Source organism: Dipodomys ordii, unplaced genomic scaffold, assembly GCF_000151885.1.
Source record: "Dipodomys ordii isolate 6190 unplaced genomic scaffold, Dord_2.0 Scaffold16, whole genome shotgun sequence".
In the NCBI taxonomy this organism is placed as follows: domain Eukaryota; kingdom Metazoa; phylum Chordata; class Mammalia; order Rodentia; family Heteromyidae; genus Dipodomys; species Dipodomys ordii.
In genome coordinates, this window is record NW_012267232.1 from 4,513,455 (window position 1) to 4,535,900 (window position 22,446).

Genomic DNA, 22,446 nt, shown 5'->3' on the forward strand with positions numbered 1-22,446 from the left:
TATTTTGTATAAACAACAGCATACATAGTGGTATGTTCAAGGTAACAAGATCTTTGCTAGCTTAAGATTTTCTGTTATTTTTAGAAATCTTGTGTGTAGTAGTTCTCTTGAGAATGTATCATTGACTCTCAAGTAATGGATTATTTGAATATTTTGAAGACAGGGTGGAGTCCATGTTCTCTGTGGAAAAAAATGATTTTTTTCAGATTTTCCAGAGACACCTCTCACCTATGACCTCTTACATTCTGATTAAGTTACGTTCTTATTTTTCTCCTTCACTTTGTTCTGCATTTTCTAGAAAGCTTAATGATAGGTATTTATTTTTGTGCAGGTCCTGAGGCTTGAGTTCAGGGTCTGGGTGCTATCCCTGAGCTTATTTTGCTCAAGATTGTGCTTTACCACTTAAGCCACAGCTCCACTTTCAGCTTTTTAGTGGTTAATTGGAGATAAGAGTCTCATGGACTTTCCCATCCAAGCTGTCTCTGAAGCACAGTCCACAGATCTCAGCCTCCTGAGTAGCTAGGATTAAAGGTGTACATCACCAGCTTCTGGCGCAAAAACTTTTTAATCCTGGGACATTTATATGTTTTTGAATTTTTTTCTATTATTCTCAGATTTATTAGTAGATTAATTCTACGAGTCACAGTGAAATGTCCTTAGCTCTCCATCACATGATGATCACGCAGATACTGACTGTATTGTGCAGTCTTTCTGACATAACAATGTGTAGATGTTTAGATTATGGACTTTGGTATAAACACTGAATTCAGGTCTTGGCTCTGCCAGTTACAAATTGTGTGGCCTTAAAAACATTAGCCTCGGGCTGGGAAGGTGGCTCAGTGGTAGAGCGCTTACCTTGCATGCCTAAGGTGCTGGGTTCGATTCCTCAGTACCACATAAGCAAAAAGAAAAAAGCCGGAAGTGGCACTGTGGCTCAAGTGGTAGAGCGCTAGCCTTGAGCTGAAGAGCTGAGGGACAGCGCCCAGGCCCAGAGTTCAGGCCCCACAACTGGACCCAAAAACAAAAAAACATTAGCCTCTCTAAACCTAGTTTTTCCTCAGTAAAATTGTACACAAACACCATACATATCTTGAGTGAAAAATGTCAAACTCTCAGCACAGAGGCTGGCAGGTGATCAAAGCATACAGTAGTTCTTATCCCTTAAGTGTTTGGAGACAAATTTTAAGCATTTTTTTTCCTTGAATGTTATACATTTTCAGACAAATAAAAGGAGAATAAAACATTTTCACAATTCTGTTTTCAAATAGCCTGATACAGCTGTATGTATATATAGCCTGATACATCTGTATGAATATGTAGCCTGATACATCTGTATGTATATATAGCCTGATACATCTGTATGTATATAGGTATGCATGCATGTATTTATTTGTGCTGGCATAAGGCCTAAACTCAGGACTTCATGTTCTTCCTTAGCTTTTTTGCTCAAGGCTGGCACTTTACCAATTGAGCCACATCTCTACTTTTGGCCTTTTGTCAGTTAATTGGAACTAAGAGTCTCTTGGGTTTTGTCTGCCTGGGCTGGCTTTGAACCAGGATCCTCAGATCTCAGCCTCCTGAGTAGCTAGGATTATAAGTGTGAGCCACTGGTGCCCAGCTCACGTAGCCTTGTTTTAGACAAAACATTTTGATTTATAACATGATCTGGCATTTGAAACTTAACATTAAAGGAAAGGTAGTTGACGTTGAAACTCCAGTATAATCCTTTTAAAGGCTTTCGGTTTTAAAAAATAGACTTAGTTTTGTGGGAAGGAGGGTGAGTAGACATGTTTTTTGATACCCTCTACTGTTTCTTTTCTATTTAGACAAAGCAACCTGGGGATTCCTGGGGTGTGGGCATTTCATATTGGCAGCAGATTCCCTCTGGACAATGTGAGGCCAGCCACAGTTGGAGGAGACCTTTCCACAGCTCACTCTTCAGCTCCCCTGCAACATTCTTTTAGCCACGCTGCAGCCTTGGAAGGTGACTATACTGAGGACAATTTGGATTATTACGATGAGAATGAGGAGGAAGTTGAATACCCCCCAGGTTTGCCAGAGGAGGCACCAAACGGCCACAGCAGAACTGATGTGTCCTTCCACAGGAAAACTGATGCAGGCCCTTTTGGAGTTGATCCAGCTGCCCCCTTACCACACCCAGCACCCAGTGAATGGCCAATCTACCCAGAAGCAGAACTGACCACTCTGGACCCTCAGACCAAAGAGGGTGCCTCCCTGGAGGAGGTAGAGACCCCGGATTTAAAAGGCCAAGCAGAACCTTTGGACCAGACAGGGGCTAGAAGCCCATCTCCACCAGAGGCCAATAGAGGGTCACTGGCTCCCCCACTGGAAGGCCCACCACCCTACCCTGGGCACAGCGAAGGGGCGGTACCTTCAGAACCGGATGTTCCTGCAGCCCCTCCGGAAGGGGAAATCATCCTTCCTGGTCACCCAGTGCCAGACCACACACCGCCCCTGAGTCAAGGGAGGTATGTGGTAGGAATGGAGGACATCAGTTCCAATGCTGAGGGTAAGTGCACCCCACCGCTGGGAAGCTGAGATTTCTTTAGGGAATGCTGATTGTGTTGCAGTTGTGATTTTTTTTTCTCTCAAGCCCCTAGTAGGTGAAAAGTTTTGCAAGAAGATTGGAATTGAGCTTTACTTCCCCATGTTGCAGAAGATAGTTTCCTTTGCCAGACAAATCTTGGCCAGCAGGATCTGTTTGGAACTCTCGACCATTAATAATGTGCTTTCAGAAAAAAAAAAAACAAAAACCCCAACAAACCATAGGCCTCATGATGAGAGTGGGGTTGGAACTTGGCTGCTTGTACGACCAGCTACACTCCCAAGTGCAATGAAATATTTCAGTTTGAAAGTTCAGCAAAGTTTTGAGGCCCCCCCCCACTCCCCTGCGCATTTCAGGGCTTGGAGGGTAGACTCATTATTTTCCTCCCGAGTAGTGAGTTGTGTGGGCGCAGATGATCAAGCCAGGTTCATACTGCTGAGCAGACAAGCTGTGTGTTCCCCTTGGTTAGAGATGCGCATGGGTTATGTGGGCCCAGGGGGAGAGCCCATGGGGGAGGTAGATGACACACACCTGTGGCTGCTGTCATTCTGGTTCTCGGCTGTGCAGCTGTGGGATTCTGCTCCCTGGAGCCCTGGCCTCCTCTCATGACTCACTGGCTGGAGCTGGAGGTGAGGTAGTAGTGCTTCACCAACTCAGACTGGGAAACTGACCACAGACAGGTTCATTTTGGTTGTTCCCAAGCTTGCTCCGATGGCCTGAGGGCTGGGGAGCGGGGAGGAGGGAGGGAAGAGGTCAAAGGTGAAGTTATCTTTGGAATCCTCATTTTGTTACCACCTTTTTTTTTTTTTAGTATGTGTGTTTTATCCCTGTTGTGAAGGAATCATACTGACCTAGCAAACAAGGGCCTTCTGGGTTCTGCTATGATATTGAGCACAGGATTTTGTTTGAAGACACACTTATTTTGCAAGGGGGAAAAAAAACCCCAATATTTTGTGACTAATGTGGCATTGTGTAATGATCACAGGAAAAGCTTTGGTGTCAGAGTTCACTGGGAATCCTGGCTGCTGGAGGAAAGTCAGGCTGCTCCCAAGCTGCTTATTTCTCACACATTTCCTTGTCAGGGTTAAATGAGATGATATATGGAAGTGCTTAGCGTCTCTATTAATTGTCTCTTTAAAAAATGGTACCTGCAGTTTTTCATTTTAGAAAACACTGAGTTTGGGGAGGAGGACAGGTGAAAAAAATACTTGAGAGTTTTGCCATAATTTGTGTCTAAGGGGCTATATCTTTGTAAAGTTGAAGATGTGGATTTTATTAGAAGGCTTTAGAACCTTCAGATCCTCTAACAGGCTCCAGAATTTTCATCATGAGTTCTCTAAAACAAGTCTCAGCTGGACCCCAGTGGCTCACACCTGCCATTCTAGCAACTCAGGAGGCTGAATTCTGAGGATCTAGGTTTGAAGCCAGCCTGAGTAAGAAAGTGTGTGAGTGTCTTATCTCCCATTAGCCACCTAAAAGCTGGAAATGGAGCTATGGCTCAAGTGATAGAGTGCCAGCATTAAGCAACAAAGCCAAGGGACAGTGCCCAGGCCCTGAGTTCAAGGCCCATTAGCAGCACAAAACCAACAACCATAAAAAACACCGGGGAGTCCCAAGGATGCTTCAGGCAAATATGTGTTCACGCTGGGAAGCAAAGGGGGTGACGGAGACCAGAGTGGCAGAGTCTGCCTGGCCTTTTCCACTAATGGGGTAGAAAGTGCATGCGAGGTGTTTTGGGGCAGGCACTGACTGGGGATGACCCTGTTTCCCTCAGCTCTGAGTGTAGATAACACAGATCTTAAAAACCACACCAATAAAATTTACCTTCTCTTCTCAACTTCTAGTAGTCATTTTGCTAAACCAAGGGATGTATTACTAAAGACCCAGAAAATCTCTCTCCTCTTTTGAATTATTTTTTCCTTGGAGGCTTCTTTAGACTTAAAAAAAAAATAAAGCGGGCAATCATGGCTCATGGTGCTGTGGAAGCTGAAACCTGGAGGATTGTGGTTTTCAAGTTAGCTCAGGCAGAAAAGTTTGAACTTCATAGGACTCCATTTCCAGTTGACTAGCAAAAAGTAGGGCTGGAGGTGTGGCTCAGGTGGTACAACACCAGCTGAGCAAGTAAGCTGAAAGAGCTTAAGGCCAGTACTGGCAAAACAATTCAGAAATGTAGACTCTTTTCAGATAAGATTTTTCAAATACCAGTTTAAAATATTTATTTAATCAATTCGTTGTTCTTTTTTATTTGTTTTATATCCGCATCAACTCTGCTCTCTCAGTTTTCTTTGCTCAAGGCTGGCACTCTTATCACTTGAGCCACATCTCTCCTTCTGGCCTTTTGTTGCTCATTTGGTGATAAACAGTTGTGTGGATTTGTCTGCCTGGGCTGGCTTCGAACTAGGACTTTTACATCTCAACCTCTTGCTAGGATCACAAGCATGCACCACTGGTGACCAACGATTGCTTCCATTGTCATAGATCTTGGAAGCAGCGATGCCACCAACATAATGAGTACTCCATCTCTGAAGTAATTTGTTAACACACTCAAACATTAGCCAAGCACCTGTGTGTTCTTCCCCTAAACCAGACACTGAGCTGCCTGCGTTGTGCGTAGTGGGAGGCTTTAGGGAGACAGTAGGTGGAAGGTGTCTAGAGATTTATTGGGTGGCTTAGAGATCCTGCTGGCCCTCCAGTAGGAACTTGGCTTTAGTTATACTATCTTAGTCCTCAGAGTTGCCTTCTCCTCGTCTCCTTCCCATCTGCTCATATGCAAATGGAAGGATGGAAAAATGGAGTGACTTGTAACTAGTGAAGACTGCAACAAGGCCAGGGTAGACAGGCAAAACTGTTACCCGTCCCCCCCCCCCCCATGACAGGGAGCATCTGCATATGTGGCCACAGTAGGGAAAGCCTTGGGGTAAGAGTGGGGTGTTAAGTCAGGCCTTGGGGTACAGTGTGAGGTAAAAGGGGGGGAAAAGTGTGAAGAATGCATTCTAGACAGCAGGATGACAGGAGTAGAGATCCAGAGGTGGAAATGGGAAGGGGGAGAGAAGGAGAAGATAGGCGGTAACAGAGAGCTTCCCAGAGTGTCTGGGCCTGGGGCTGCCTGTGTTAGAAGCAGCAGGAGTCTTACATGTTCTGGAGCCTGCTGAGGCACTGAAGCTTAATTTTAGCCTGTATGGCAAGTTACAAGGGGTATAACTGACCTGACCTTCAGAAACTGCATGTGGTCAGATCCCATTGGTGGGGGGGGGGGGGGGGGTTGGTGGGGGGTGGGGTTGGCGGGGGTGGGGGGGTGGGGGGGTTGGCGTGCTCTTTCTGTTCCTAAAGGAGGCATGCTGGGAGAGTATGGTGTGTGAGCAGGGATTTATGGGACTTGGAGTCCCTTTCTACTTCTGGCCTTGGGAGGGGCTGCAGGATTGTGCTAGATCCATTGTCTGTTGTGGGAGGAGCTCCAGCCAGCTCTACATCCAGTCCAGCACTGCAGGTTTAAAAGCCTTATTCTTCTGGCACCTCCAGGTTGCTGGAACTCTGCAAATGGAGGCTTCATACCTATGAAGACAAATTATAAGAGGAGATACCTTGGTAGGATTCTTCCAGCACTAGAGAAAGAGGCCTTTTAGTGTCAGGACAGCTGATAGAAACTTTTACCTCAGGTCCTGATTGCTTTGCTGCCAGCATCACTAATGCTCCATAGACACCCATCAAAATTAAACAACTGGCTGGGTGCAGTGGCTCACAGTTATAGTTGATACTGGGAAGTTGATATTGAGAGGATCAAAGTTTCAGGCCAGCCTGGGTTAAAAAACAAAAAAACAAAACAAAAACAAGATGCGTCTATCAACAAGCTGAGGGAGGGCTGGGAGATGGTGGGGGAAGAGAAGAAATTCACCTATGATTTCAGCTACTCAGGAGACAAGTGGGAGGGTAGGTTGTGGTCTGAGTGAGACCTTACCTGAAAATAAATTAAAAAGCAAAAGAAGGACCAAGGGTGTGGCTCAAGTGGTAGAGCACTCAAGGCTCTGAATTAAAAACAAAACAAAACTTAGAACTGCCCAAAACAAAGACAAAAAACATGGAAAGCAAGGGGAAAAAAGGTCACTTTCTTTTCTTATGAAGTGGGGTATGGGTTTTCTATTCAGCAAGTCATTTCTATTTAGGATGCCATTCTAAGAGCTTGACATGAGAGTTGCTTAAATTGAGTCTTCAGCTGCCATGAGCAGCCTGCATGAAGTCCTGCCTCCTCCTAGGCCAAGAAGTCTGACCTACACCCATGTCTTTCTGAGGCTCAGTGAGGAGGGCAGGCTGGCAGGCAGGCCAAGGCACGTGCTTAAGTGTTTCTAGAAAAATAAAGGTCAAAGGAGGGGTCGGAACAAGTGCAGAGGAGAATTTTCCATTTTTGTTAAAACCTCCCAACTAGGACAAATCTCGAGTCCTTTTGGCAGTGTCCCTGCCTTTCCTCCAATTACCCTCACCCCCTGTGTCTTTCTATTAAAAGATATGGAAAAAGTGAGATTCAAAGAAAACCAAACCATGTTGAGATTCCTTTAGCAATGATCAAACCTTGGCTGACAAATCTGTGACAAATTGAGCTCATTTAAACCTGGCAGCTTCTGCCTGACCACTGTGTGCCTCAAGATCCCAACAGACTCAGCTCTGGGCCACTTTGACTCTAGTGGTAGATGCTCTCTGGCAAAGCATAGGGTCCAGACGGTGAATGCATTTCTTTAAGCAAGCTCTCTCACATCTACCTCACTTAACTCACTGGCAACTGGTTGAAAACACTGATTTTTTTCAGCTGGGCATGATAGTGCATGCCTGTAATCTCAGCTATTCGGGAAATGATAGATAGTAGATTGGATGATCACATCCTTGTCTAGGTCTGGGTAAACATCACAAGAATCTACCTGAAAAGTAACTAAAAGCAAGAAGGACTAAGGGTGTGCTTCAAGTGGTCGAGTATGTGCCTAGCAAGCACATATTCTTTCCCTTCTCCAAGTTCAGACCCCAATATGGCCAGGTCAACAACAAAATATATATGTACAATATGCTTTTTTTTTTTTTTTTGTCAGTCGTGGGGCTTGAACTCTGGGCCTGGGCACTGTCCCTCAGCTCTTTAGCTCAAGGCGAGTATTCTACCACTTGAGCCACAGTGCCACTTCTAGCTTTTTCTGCTTATGTTGTGCTAAGAAATTGAACCCAGGGCCTCATGCATGCAAGGCAAGCATTCTACCACTGAGCCACCTTCCCAGCCCTGCTTTTATTTATTTATGCTGCTGGTCCTGGGTCTTGAACTCAGGACCTAGGTGCTGTCCTTGAGCTTCTTTTTGGTGGTTAGTTGGAGATCAGTCTCACAGATTGTTCTGCTGGCTTTGAACCATAGTCTTCAGATCTCAGCCTTCTGAGTAGCCCTATAGGTTTACAGGCATGAGTCCCTGAGTCCATTACCAGACTCAGTTTGCATATTTTAAGCTAGGTACCAGGGTGATTCCTAGGCCCATTGGATTTGAATAGAGCAGTGTGTTAGAGAGAAGGTAGGATTTAGGGCCGGATTGTGTAATCTTCTAGGGCTTCAGTTTTCACATCTGTAAAATGAGAAAATATTCCCCTCACCAGAATCAGAAGGAAGGTGTGAAAATGCACACAAAAGTTGGTGGAAAGAGAGGTACCAGTGGCCACTGAAGGCAAGTAACCACATTGTGTTTGGATTGCTGATTCCATGTCTCATCCCCTGCTTCCAAACCTTCATTGGGTATGAGCCTGTTTTCTCTTGCTTTGATGACTACCTGTGTGGGAACATGATTGTTACTGGAGTTGTCTTCTCGTCAGGGAGAGCCTGGGCTCTGTGCTCAGTCACCTTTCCCAGTGGGTCTTCATGTTGCATTCTTTTTTTTTTTTCTCTGTCATAGGGCCTGAACTCTGGGCCTGGGCACTGTCCCTTAGCTCTTCAGCTCAAGGCGAGTGCTCTACCATTTGAGCCACAGTGCCCCTTCTGGTTTTCTGGTGGTTTATAGGACATAAGAGTCTCATGGGCTTTCCTGCCCAGACTGGCTTTGAACTGTGATCTTTAGATCGCAGCCTCCTGAGTCGCTAGGATTACAGGCATGAGCCACCGGCGCTTCCTGTTGCATGCTTGAGGATGGATGCCTAACTGGCATTTCCACTAGCTCTAGTATGCACTGCAGTTACTGGTAGGCCAGGTAGTTGGCCATGAATGAATGTAAGGACCTTCTCTGATATTCTGTCTACTCCACTAACTATTCATTGGTCAGATTAAACTCATTTCAGTACAGTAATGAGCAATGCCTAGCTCAGAAGTAGGAGGCTTGTGAATATCTTGTCTCCCATTAGTTGCCATTACACTTGGCCAGAGTGCAGATTCTGGCATCCATCCATACAGCTGGAATTGGGCTAGGCGAGCTTCAGGAGTTGCATTTGTGTGTGTGTGTGTGTGTGTGTGTGTGTGTGTGTGTGCTGGTACTGGGGCTTGATCTCAGTCCTTGCACGCTCTTTCTTGCTTGGAGCTGGCGTGCTGTACCACTTGAGGCCACAGCTGTACTTCTGGCCTTTGGTGGTTAATAGGAAATAAACGTCTCATGGACTTTCCTGCCTGGGATGGCTTTGAACCATGATCCTCAGATCTGAGCTTCCTGAATAGCTAGGATTACAGGTATGAGCCACTGGTACCTGGTTGCTCCACACAGCTCTTAAAACACATCCACCATACTTGTTAATATTGACTTACTGACTGCCCAGTAGAATGCAAACTTCAGAACAGCAACTCTTGTCTCTCTTAATCCAGCTCTGTCCTCAATTTCTAGATATTTACATAGTTGTTGAATCAAAGAAAATTGCAAGAGGCTCTTTTACCTTTACCTTTGCCATTTTAAGTGTGAAGTGACCAAATCTAATTGTGCACCTGGTGCAGAGGCAGGTGTAGAAGATGCGTTTATCAGGAAAGTGAACCTATTGTGACAATCATGTGGCTGAAAGGTAAGTTGTATGCTTGGTTTAGCAAATTCTGGCTTGAAAATAAAAATTTACATTAAAAAATGTCAGAGAGCCCGGTGCTGATGGCTCACACAACTGTAATCCTGTAGTCCTAGTTACTCAGGAGGCTGGGATTTGAGGATTACGGTTCAAAGACAGCCTGGGCAGGAAAATCTATGAAACTTTTTTTTTGAGGGGTTGGGGTCCGGTCATGGGGCCTGAACTCTGGGCCTGGGCGCTGTCCCTCAGCTCTTCAGCTCAAGGCTAGCGCTCTACCACTTGAGCCACAGCGCCACTTCCGGCTTTTTTCTTTTTGCTTATGTGGTGCTGAGGAATCGAACCCAGGGCCTTATGCACGCAAGGCAAGCATCCTTACCACTGAGCCACCTTCCGTTTCTAATTAACGACCAGAAAACTTGAAGTGGAGGTGTGGCTCAAAATGGTAGAGTGCTACCCCTGAGCACAAAAGCTCAGGGACAGCGCCCAGGCACTGAGTTCAAGTCTTACAACTGACAGAAAAGAAAATTGTCAGAGAAGATCCTTTAGGTTAGCTTACTATTCAACCTGTTATAGTTTGACTCTTAGAATATCCCTCGATAAGAGCCTAATTATTAGTATTATTACTTATTTATTTTGGTAGCAAAATGCCATCTTGGTTTCCAATTAATTTACAGCCTTTTGCATGGTTGCATGTGTAAGTTGCTGTACCTCTCTCCTTTTATCCCTCTAAAAGCAGCAATCACACCTAGTTTTACAATTAAATTAGCCTGACCCTGGATCTGTAGTTTCTCTTCCATCCCCTTTCCATCTCCAGAACTAGGCCAAGGAATGAGCCTTCACAAGATCAAAACAGTTTGAGGGACTACAGTACAAATCTATCATTTCCTTATTTTTGTAGACAGAACAATGTATCAAAGTTAGCTTTACATTTGCCTGAATTTTTTGAAAATGACTGCTTTAGACCTGAATCAGACTACCTTTTTACCTGGTCTTAGAGGTGTGGGAAGAAAACTGGTTTCTGGCAATGAAGGTGTGAGGAAGAAGTGTCATCCTCATAATGTGGATTTCTTTCGCTGTTTATGGTGGGCAGAGTCCTTAGGGTTGTAGTTCTGTACTAGACAACACCTGCTTGGTGTTGCAGCTCAGATACAGACAATGCCTTCCACTGTTGTAGGAAGCATGATGTTTACAAAGACCAGTATCTTGGTGAGAGTCCTTTCCTCTGTGTGTCTGTGTAGGTAGCTCTGAGCCTAGAGGTTTTTATACCCTGGGCTTTGTTCTGATTGGTTGCCCCTATTATAAAACTAAGTAGTTTTCGAAGGTGACTTTTTATCTGTCAGAGTCCTACACCATTCTGATTGGTTGTTAATTCCTAATCAGGTCCTTTGTACAAATCCTTTTCCAGGATCATGGGAAAGATGTCAAAACTAGAAGGAGCTAGGGAGGGGCAAAAGCAAGATATTTGCAATACTATGTCTTTTGCATTTGATTTTGGCTTGCTTGGCCAACATGCCATTCTGGAGTTCCTGGGTCCCAACTGATCTATGTCTTCACTGATCTCACTGAGGTGAGAGAGCTGACAGTGTGTGCTCTGGTTTTATGGAACCAGTAGTTTTTACTATATACAGCACTCAAGCAGAGCTGGAGTCTGAGCATTTGGGATCTTACACACACACACACACACACACACACACACACACACACACTCTAGTTTTTACTATATACAGCACTCAAGCAGAGCTGGAGTCTGAGCATTTGGGATCTTACACACACACACACACACACACACAAACACACACCCCTCTATAGGACACACTGTTCAAGCTTCTCAAGTAACTGCAGCACACACTTACTTGTGATTTTCTTAGCTGAAGAAACCTGAGACTTTGACACACCCAAGTCACATTCATTTTTGTTTACTCAGCATGGTTTTTGGAGGGCTGGGGTTGTAGCACAGTGGAGTATATACTTCGTATGTGTGAGGTCCCAGTTCCTTCTCCAGGACCAAACATATTAAGTAAATAAAAAGAAAACACCTGTGTTCTAAGCCAGTGATACAGTGATGGTTTTCCTTATAGAAACCTCTAATAATTTATCATGATCCGCCTGTTTTTTTTTTAATGCTTTGAATTTTGTCATTTTCCTGTTTCAGAGCAATTTGAGTTCTGCCTGTCACTTTCCTGTTCAAAAGTTAAGTTATGCCTAATTTTCTATTTGTAGTGAAGCTGGAGTTTCTCAGCCACATCATCAAGGCTCGAGGACAAATCTTGACAAGGCGCTGACTTCATTCTTCCTGCACTCCTGTCAGGTTTTCCATTCGAGGCGGGCTTCTCTGCTCCACCTGGCACTCTTCAGCTGGTTGGTGCTCTCCAAAAGTGAATGGCTGTGCTCTCCACTCTTACCTGGGCTCTTCTCACATTCTGGGCTCTCCATGGGCCATCTCTGCTCTGTCTTCTCATTAGCCTCATCTGTAGTCCATCTGGCTTGCTAGAGCCAGTGCTGATTAATGACTAATAACTACCTGATATATCTTTAAGCTATAGTGTTCCTCTGGTAAGAACTTGGATCCCACTGAGGGTAGGGGAGAGTAGTGGTCGTCAAGATTCTGAGTTGAACCTTACTTATGTAACTGTAACCCCTCTGTACATTGCCTTGACAATAACAACAACAACAACAACAACAAAAGGTCAAAGTGACCTCAAAAAAAATTCTGGGTTGAGATCCACCTTTGTCAAGCACTGCCTGGGTGACTTCAGATGCCTTCCTTCCCTCTCTCTTTCCCTCCCTCCCTCCCTTCCTTCCTTCCTTCCTTCCTTCCTTCCTTCCTTCCTTCCTTCCTTTGTGTGTGCCAGTGCTGGAGCTTGAACTCAGGCCTGGGTGCTGTCCCTTAGCTGTTTCATTCAAGGCTGGTGCTCTACCACTTAAGCCACAGCTCCATTTCTGTCTTTGTGGTGGTTAAACAGAGATGAATCTCACAGACTTTCCTGCTTGAGCTGGTTTCAAACTTTCAGCCTCCTGAGTAGCTAGGATTATAGGTGTGAGCCACTGGTGCCTGGCTAAACAGTTTCTTTATCTGCAAACAACAAAGATTAAAAACAGTTCCTGCTTCCCAGGGTTTTTGTGTAAAATGAAAAGATTTCAACTTATATTTTGGGACAGAGTATTTTGTATATATGAAACATTAATGTTAACGTTGTTACATGTAACATTTTCTTGAGGATAGAAGTTTATACTCCTTTTAATTGGAGATACAAGTCTCCAGTTGTTACATATATAGTTCTGTACTTTCCTCATTGGTTTCCTGTCTTGGAATATTGATCTTTTGATGTCTTCCTTCCCCTCCTGATTTCTCATTTTGGACTCAGACCTGGAATGCAGCTGTGATCTAGATTTTCCTGGTAGGGTGTCTTTGGTGACAGGACCACTAGTGTCCATCAGACTTCCCTGTCATTTCTTCTCTATGCTTGTGATGCTGCAAGCTGCAGGATTCCTCTTGGCCTCCTGCTGGCCATGGCTGGACTTGACATTTTCATCAGTGTCCTGGCAGTCTTGTGCCCACTATGAATCCCTCCACACCCTGTCACCTTGGGACACTTCCTTTATAGACAATGGACTTTGCTCTTTTTTCCCCCTGTAGCACAAATAACCCTCTTTTTAAATTTTTTTCTCTCTTTTTTAATTGTGAAAATACCGTACAGAGGGGTTAAAATTACACGAGCAAGATAATGAGTACATTTCTTATCAAGCATTGTTGCCTCCTCTTTTGTTTCCCCTTCCCATCCCTTCCCATCTCCCGCTCTCCCCCCCCCCGTTCTCTCCCTCCTCTTTTTAAATTTTTTAATGAGCCAAATAAGTGGGAGACAGCAGCAACAGAGCCTGGACTTCAAGCTCATCCTAGTTTACTACGGCTTTCTAGAAAGTCTGTGACTGTCACTCAAACTCTCTCTTGCATAGAAATCATGCTTGTGCTGGGGCTGCAAGGGTCAGAACATTTTTACTCCTTGATTCTCTCTTCCTTTCTCTCTCCTTCAGCCCTTCCTGCTGCTTCTCCTCTGTTACCACCTCTTCCTCTTCTTCATCCTTTTCCTTCTCCTCCTCCTCTTCCTCCTCCTTTTTCTTGTTCTTGTACCAGGCTTGAACTCAGGACCTAGGCACTGTCCTTAGCTTTTTCACTCAAGGCTGGCATTTTACCACTTGAGCCACAGCTCTACTTCCAGCCTTTTGGTGACTAATTGGAGATGAGAGTCTCATGGACTTTCTTGCCTCGGCTGACTTCTAGCCACGATCCTTAGATCTCAGTCTCCCGTGTAGCTAGGATAACAGGCTTGAGCCACTGGTGCCTGACACCTCATTCTTCTTTATAATAGGTGTATGTACACTCTTCAAGGCCCTTCTTTTTCAGAAAAGAAAAGTCTGGGTAGTGAGACTAGCTGTAGCTTATTAAAGTCCAGAGTTACAAGAAGAATGATTGGACATATCTCAATTATTAGCTCCCTTCCTTTTTCTTCTCCTAGCAGCTCATTACTTGTAGGGTGACCCATGCGGAATTGGCTGGTCTGTGGCCATTTTTTTAACTGACTTGCTCACTGTGCAGTCCTCAGACCCCAGGGGTACAGCGAGGTCATCGCTTTCCAGCATCACTGTGAGACCCACAAGGCTTCAGAAAGCCTCACTTCTTGCCAAAACAAAGCAAGCAAATTCCCCTCTCTTAAGCCTCAAAACCCTCTTGGTTTATTATCATCCCAACAGATTTTGTGGCTCAGATGCCATCTCCATGGTAAAAGCTCAGCAGCTTCTGATGGCTGTTGGTTTTGTTTTTCAGTCTTCACCTACAATGCTGGCCGCCAGGAGACCTGCGAACACAGCCATGATCAATGCTCTCGGCATGCCTTCTGCACCGACTATGCCACCGGCTTTTGCTGCCACTGCCAATCTAGGTTCTACGGAAATGGGAAACACTGCTTACCAGAAGGTGACTGATGGCCTGGGGGCGCCCTTTCTGTCTTCTTTCTGTCTGTCTGTCTGAAGTGTGAGCTTGGCTCTGTGGACCTTACTTCTCTGCCTGAATCTAGTGTTAGCAACAGGTTGGGGCCATTTCCTACTCTGATGATTCATCAGAAGTCTCTCCCCCTACCCCAAGCCTTTGGGGAAGGGAGAGAAAGAAGAGAGGGAGAAAGAGATCTCTTGGGCTTCATTAAAATGATTTGTAGAGCCAGGCTCTGGTGGCTCATGCCTGTAATCCTAGCAACGCACGAGGCTGAGATCTGAGGATCTCAGTTCAAAGCGCATGAGGCTGAGATCTGAGGATTTCGGTTCAAAGCCAGTTTGGGCAGGAAAGGCTGTGAGACTCTTATCTCCAATTAACTACCAGAAAACTGGAAGTGGCACTGTGACTCAAGTGGTAGAGTGCTAGCCTTGAGCTGAAAGGCTCAGGGCCAGCTCCCAGGCCCAGAGTTCAAGTCCCATGACCGGGGGGTGGGAGGAAGGGCGGAGGGAGTTTGGGGAGTTGTGAGGGGAATTATTTTGTGTGGGTGCCTACTCTATGGGCCATGGCCAGGGCTAAGGCTAACTGGATTTTCTGACTCTCAGGGGCACCTCACCGGGTCAATGGAAAAGTGAGTGGTCACCTCCGTGTGGGCCCCACGCCCGTGCACTTTACTGATGTGGACCTGCATGCTTACATCGTGGGCAATGATGGCAGGGCCTACACAGCCATCAGCCATATCCCGCAGCCAGCGGCCCAAGCCCTTCTCCCCCTCACGCCAATCGGAGGCCTGTTTGGTTGGCTCTTTGCTTTGGAAAAGCCAGGCTCTGAAAACGGCTTCAGCCTCACTGGTGAGTAAGGACCCCCAAGTCGCTCTGCTTTGCTGTTTTGCTTCTTGGGGTGAAGGAGGATCTGCCTGTTCTTGCACCCTAGATTTGTGGAGTTCTGTGTACCGTTCATTGGGACTGGTTTGGACTCACACAACTGATTCAAAGACTACAATTGCTTCTAAATGTTCTCCCAGCTGTATTTGTCACCTTTTGAGCCATTTCATACAGGCAAATAGGGATGCCACATGGTACCTTTGGGCACCCAGAGAAGATTTTACTTCTTGTACCTGCATGTGCCAGTGCTTGTCATACTTCAACCTGCATACAAGCCACCTGCATGGCTTAAGAGGGCATAAATTTCTGGATGGGTGGGTGGGTTATGAGTCTGCTTATTTATTTATTTATTACTTTATTTTTATTTTTCCAATCCTGGGGCTTGAACTCAGGGCCTGGGCACTGTCCCTGAGCTTCTTTTGCTCAAGGCTAGCAGTCTACCAGTTCAGCCACAATGCCACGTCTGGCTTTTTCTGTTTATGTGATACTAGGAATCACAGGTCTTCATGCATATAGGCAAAACACTCTACCACTAAGCCACATTCCCAGTCATGTGCTTTTTAAATAAGCTTTCAGAAGATGCTAAAGTTGCTAATTGAACGATCGTTCCTTCCTTTCCTCTCTCCCTCCCTCCCTTCTTCCTCTCCTCTCTTCGCTCTCCTCCCTCCCTCCCTTCCACCCTTTCTCCCTTCCACTTTCCCTCCCTCCCTCCCTCCCTCCCTCCCTTCCTTCCTTCCTTCCTTATTCTCCTATTCTAGTAGAGGGGCTTGAGCTCAGGACTTCTGGTCTTTTTGCTTTTAGCTTATTAGGATAGGGTATCATATTTTGGTCTGGGCTGGCTTTGGACTAGGATCCTCCTACTTCTACCTTCTGAGTAGCTAAGACTGCAGGTATGTGCCATCATACCAGGCCAAGGACCTCCTTTGACAGCATGAAGGAAACTTTTTGGCTTTTTATGTATCTACAAGGACTTATTTCTTTTTTCTTGAACACAAAATGAGAGAAACTGCAGATTTTAATAGCTGTTTATAAGATCTTGCCTTGAATCAAGATTTAAATAAAATCTTGGGTCAAAAGTAGATAAAATATAGCACACAACATTCAGTTAGAATTTAAGATACACAATTTTTCAAAGTATAAACATTCCCTAAGTAGTCATGAAGTATATAAGAAAAATATATCCATGTTTATCTGAAATGCAAATTTAAGATATCTGGATATCCTGGTTTATGTTTTTTTTTTTTCATGTCTTGTTTTTGCTGGTTTGTTTTTGCTAATTCTGGCAACCTCAGAACGAAGTCCAGGATGTTCCCAAGAATGTATTTCTTACAGAATACAAGCTCGTATAAAGAGAAAGAGTATGAAGTAAGGGAGGAAATGAGACTCTAATATCAAATGTGGGGGGTTTAGGGCATCCAAAGCTGATAGGACTTAGTTTGGATATCAGCTAATGACTGAAAAGCACTTATTTTGACTTTGCAGTACTGGGGATCAAACCCACAGCCTTAGGCATACTAGGTAAGCACTCTGCTCAGCCAGTACTGGTAATCATGTAAGTGGAGCTTCTTTTGACCCCTGTCTGAATTTTTGTCCTCTGCAGGGGCCACCTTTACTCATGACATGGAAGTTATTTTCTACCCAGGAGGGGAGAGGCTTTGCATCACTCAAACTGCTGAGGGACTTGACCCAGAGAACTATCTGAGCATGAGGACCGATATCCAAGGCCAGGTGCCCTACATCCCAGCAAATTTTACAGCCCACATGGCTCCCTACAAAGAGCTTTACCATTACTCAGACTCAGGTATGGGTAACCAGCTTCTACATCTCTAACATGAGCATTTTACTTGTCTCATATAGAATGTTCTAGAACAATATGTAGCATACCAAATGAGTTCAGAATCATGTTTTTTTTGTTTGTTTGTTTTGCTTTTTTGTTTTTGTCAGTCTTTTGTTTTTGTGGGCCTTGAACTCTGGGCCTGGGCGCTGTCCTTGAGCTCTTCAGCTCAAGGCTTGAGCCACAACTCCACTTCTGGTTTTCTGGTGGTTAATTGGAGATAAGCATCTAACGGACTTTCCTGCCCAGGCTGTTTTTGAACTGTAATCCTCAGATCTCAACTTCCTGAGTAGCTAGGATTACAGGCATGATCTATCAGTGCCTGGCTCATTTTTGATTTTATTGTGAAACGGATGGTGTGAGTGAGCAGAGGGTTGGCTCCTGTACATAGAATGTGTCCTTTCAAAAAGTAATAATATAATCAATCAATTAAAAATTGTTGGGGGGAGGTAGTGATGATAAAACATAGTTCCTGACCATGCTGTTTACCCTCGGGTATAAGTAAAAAAAAAAAAATTTTGTCGGTTGTGGGGCTTGAACTCTGGGCCTGGGCACTGTCCCTCAGCTCTTCAGCTCCAGGCTAGTCCTCTACCACTTGAGCCCCAGCATCACTTTCGGTTTTCTAAGTGGTTTATTGGAGATAAGAGTCTCAGCCTTTCCTGCCTCCTTGGTACTTAGTATTACGGGCGTGAGCTACCATGCCCAGCCGAAATATTGATTATTAGAATTTATCCTGTAACCTTGTTCTGATGATTTCAGCCTGCTTTAAAAATTCTTAGAATCCTTGCAAATGGTATGAAGCAAATGTGACATTTGGAGTTGACAGATGAGACTTGACCTCTTGGTCTTGCCATTTAAAATGCTACTCCAAAGGCTGAGATCTGAGAATTGCAGTTCGAAGTCAGCCTAAAAAGGTAGGAGACAGCGCCCAGGCCTTGAGGTCAAGCCCCACTATCAGAGCAACAATAACATCAACCAACAATAACTGTAGAAAAACCCACCCCACATGAGAATTTAATTAATATTTAGAAATATTTACCAATTGGCCTGTAAAATGTTACAGCTGTGACCTCCACTAGTTCCAGAGACTACTCTCTTACTTTGGGTGACATCAACCAAACATGGTCATACCGGATACACCAGAATGTCACTTACCAGGTGTGCAGGCATGCCCCTAGACACCAGGCTGTGCCTGCCACCCAGCAGCTGACAGTGGACCGGATCTTTGCCTTGTACAATGAAGATGAAGGTGTGCTGAGATTTGCTGTGACCAATCAGATTGGCCCTGTTGAAGGTAAGATTTCTTCTGTTGTTGGGCAAAACTTACATTCCTTTTAGGAAGCATCCAAACAATGCAGAGGCTCATAAGGGTTCATGAGTACCAGATTATAAGGTGCTGCATATAAGGTTGAGTAAAGCAGAGGAAGAGAAATAGAATTTGTAGAAGAAGAGTGTCCCTACCAAAGGTCAGGAAACACCATAGCAATTGAAGCTGGCGTGGAGCAACAGCTAGTGATGTGTTCACAGCTCTGAGCAAGGTTGGACCACGTAAGAGGGAGGGAGGTGTTGACATGCCTTGTTGCAGTTATGACAAGTGCGTCTGGATTGGAGGTGCAGGGAAGGTGCCCCGCCCCCCTCCCCCCCCTCCCCCCAAGTGACATTTTAGTCAAAGCTTAAAGAATGGAGTTCTCACTAAACTCTGGTGGAACAAAAAGCTGGTGGTGCCTGGAAAAATAAAATCAGACTTTTATGTTTGGAAACTTCACTTGAACATGAGACTGGATGCTTTGTGCTTGCTACTTCTATTTAGTCAGTACTGGAAGTTGGAGCTAGTTATTGTGGCAAGTAAGTAGATAAGGAGACAAAATAGAAGGTGTCTAAACTGGAAAGGAAGAAGTAAACTTATGTACTCTCAGATGACATGAGCTTTTGTGCAGAAAGTCCAAGAAATTTACTAAAAATCTATTAGAATAAATTCAATAATGTTGCAGAATACAAGATCAATATATAAACATTGTATTTATAATCAACAGTAAGTAAAAATGAAATTCAGAACTTTAACTTTAAAAGAGTTAAAAATGTATGGGAGTACCTTTTTTAAATTTTATTTTTTGGTACCAATTCTGGAGTTTGAACTCAGGGCCTAAATGCTATTTCTGAGCATTTTGCTTAAGACTAGTCCTCTACCACTTGAGTTACAACTCCACTTCCAGCTTTTTGCTGGTTACTTGGAGATGAGAGTCTCCTGGACTTTCCTGCCCAAACTGGCTTTGAACCGGAGTCCTCAGATCTCAGTCTCCTGAGTAGATAGGATTACAGGTGTGAGCCACAGGTGGCTGGCTGTTAATAAAACATTTTAACAGAAGTGAATGCTTGTCTATAGAAACAGCTGCCTTTTTTAAAAACTATATTCAGCAACACACATCTGTAATCCCAGCTATTCAGGAAGTAGGGGTAGGAGGAAAATGTTGGGTACTTGTGGTTCATGCTAATAATCCTAGCTACTCAGGAGATTGAGATCTTAGGATCATGATTCAAAGCCAGCCAGGGCAGGAAAGTCTATGAGACTCATATTTCCAGTTAACGAGCAAAAAGCTAGAAGTGGAGCTATGAGACAAGTGGCAGAGCAGTACTAGCCTTGAGCACAAAAGCTCAAGGACAGTGCTCAGGTCCTTGAGTTCAAGTCCCAGCACTGGCACAAAAGGGGAAAAAAAGACCGAACTGTAAAAATAACAAAAACAAATAGAACTGGGTATATGGTTTAAGTGTTGCCAACAACCCCCCCAAAAAGAAAAAGACAAACAACTTTTTTGGGAAAAAAAGGGAATATTTTTCCAGGTTATTAATTAGGAGACATAGGTTTGTTAATATGGTAGTACTTCCCAGATTATGCTATCGATATAACTTAGTCCCTATCAAAATATCATCAGCTGGCTTCTTTGCAGAACCCAGAATAGTGAAAATAATCTGCAAGAAAATTATATTGGAGTACTCAAATACCTCCATTTTGAAACTTGAAGTAATTTGGACAGAGTGGTCTAGGTATATGGGTAGATGACGTGCAGGTCAGTGGACATGAGAATCAGAAGGAAATGTTCACATTTGTGGTCAGTTGCTTTTTTTTTTCCTCTCTCTCTCAATAAGGCTGACAGAATAATTCAATGAGGAATTAAGCCATTTTTAGCAGGTGGCGCAGAGACACCTGGTCATATGCATGCAAAAGATTGAGCAGGAATCCTGCTCACAGCATATACAATAATGAATTCAAATGACTCACTTGCCTGAATGTAAGAGTTTAAAACTTTTTTTTTCTTGGTTGTGGGGCTTGAATTATGGTTTGGGTGCTGTCCCTATGCTCTTCAGCTCAAGGCTAATGCTCTACCACTTGAACCACAGAGCCATTTCCAGTTTTCTGGTGGTTTATTGGAGATGAGAGTCTCATGGACTTTCCTGACCAGGCTGGCTTTGAACGGCTATCTTCAGATCTCAGCCTCCTGCATAACTAGGATTACTACACTGGTGACCAGCAGAATTAAAAAACTTTTAAAAGAACAGAAAGGGGTACATTTTTGTCATTGTGAGTTTGGCAGTGATTTCTTAGGACAGCAAAAGTATAAAAAGTGAAAGAAAAAATAATTGGGTATCATCAGAGTTCAAAGAAAAGAACTTGAGCTTCCAAGGGAAATCAGAGCAAAGTGAAAATGCAATCCATGGAATGTGAGAAAATACTCTAAATTATATTTAATAAGAGACTTGCAGAAAATATGACATTCTGTTATAATTCAATAATAAAAAGAAATGTAATTAAAAAGTGGACCACCGAAGGAGCCAAAAGCATCCACTGGAGAAAAGACAACAATCAATAGACAACAGCTTGAACAAACTGTTCTCAAGAAGAAACACGTGGCTAATGAAAGATTGTTCCTTAGCCATAAAGGAAATGAAAATCAAAAGTCCATCTTACTCTGGTCAGAATGGCAGTCATCAAGCAAATAAACAACAAATGCTGGTGTGAGGATGCAGGGGAATAAGGAACTGTTGGTGAAAATGTAAAGTAGATCTGCAACAACTATAGAAATCAGCATGGGGGGTTTCTCAGAACATTAAAAATAGACCTATCTTATGTCTCCTCCATACCACTTGGGCATATAGTCAAAGGAGAGTAAATCAATATACTGGAAAAATACCTGCACATGCATGTTCATTGCAGCCATGTGTTCATGTTAATCAAATTGTGGGATTAGCAGGGTACCTAGCAACTGATGAGTGAATCAAGAAAATATATCTATCTTGTGAGTAAACACACATAACATATACACTTATACCACAGAATTCTACTGAGCTATAAAATAATAAACCGATATGGTGGGGAGGGAAAGTGGGAGAAAATGGAGGGGGGTAACAAGTTTGACAAGTAATGTACTCACTACCTTACATATGTAACCCCTCTGTACATCACCTTGACAATAAAATTTAAAATAAAACTATATAATTGGAAGGGAAATGGATAGAACTGAAGAGGCTCATATTAAGTGAAATAAGCCAAGCTCAGAAAGTGAAATATTACATGTTCTTTATTTGTGGACTATAAGCCTAACATGCTGGTGATAGTAGTGTTAGTGTGGCTTGTGGGAACTGACTAGGAGAGGATCAGTGGGAATGAAGATGGAAGAGCAAAGGAAGGGAAATAGAGTGGTGAAGAGGATAAAATACCTTGACTGCATGAAGACAACATAATGGAAAGGGGGAAGGAGACTTGATAGTAGAATCCCGTGGTTTTTTTTGTTTATAGGATACTGGGTTGGAGCCATAGACATGTGTCTATGTGTCCAGAGATAGGATTCTAAGGTAGTGAATAATGTACAAACTGTCAGTTGATTTTAGAAGAACATGTAAATCATGAAGGAAAAGAGTTCAGATTTCTGAAGAAGAGATTGAAAAACATCTTTCTCCTTTAGGTGATCAGTTTTGCCCTCGGCTGGTACAAACCTAGGATCTGCGAAAATAGCCATTAGTGGAAGAGTCTCCCAGGTACAGAGTCCGTTGAGATTCTAGTCAGTTAGGAAATAGAATACTTTCTGTTTCCCTCCCCTGCCCCCATTCTTTTTGCTAGTACTGGGCCTTGAAGACAGGGCCTTATGCTCTTACTTGTGCCTGTTTTGCTTAAGTCTAATACTCTACCACTTGA

At 43.9% G+C, this 22,446-nt stretch overlaps 1 protein-coding gene across 1 annotated transcript in view; it reads left to right on the plus strand.

Annotated features, from left to right (window-relative positions):
* Nid2 (nidogen 2 (osteonidogen)) overlaps positions 1-22,446 on the plus strand; it is a 69,372-nt gene that overhangs the window by 13,694 nt on the left and 33,232 nt on the right. Inside the window, exons 4-9 of the mRNA XM_013012321.1 lie at positions 1,827-2,126; positions 2,190-2,530; positions 14,379-14,528; positions 15,146-15,391; positions 17,025-17,225; positions 18,322-18,552. Coding sequence (XP_012867775.1) covers positions 1,827-2,126; positions 2,190-2,530; positions 14,379-14,528; positions 15,146-15,391; positions 17,025-17,225; positions 18,322-18,552 — 1,469 coding nt within the window. The remainder of the gene's footprint in view (positions 1-1,826; positions 2,127-2,189; positions 2,531-14,378; positions 14,529-15,145; positions 15,392-17,024; positions 17,226-18,321; positions 18,553-22,446) is intronic.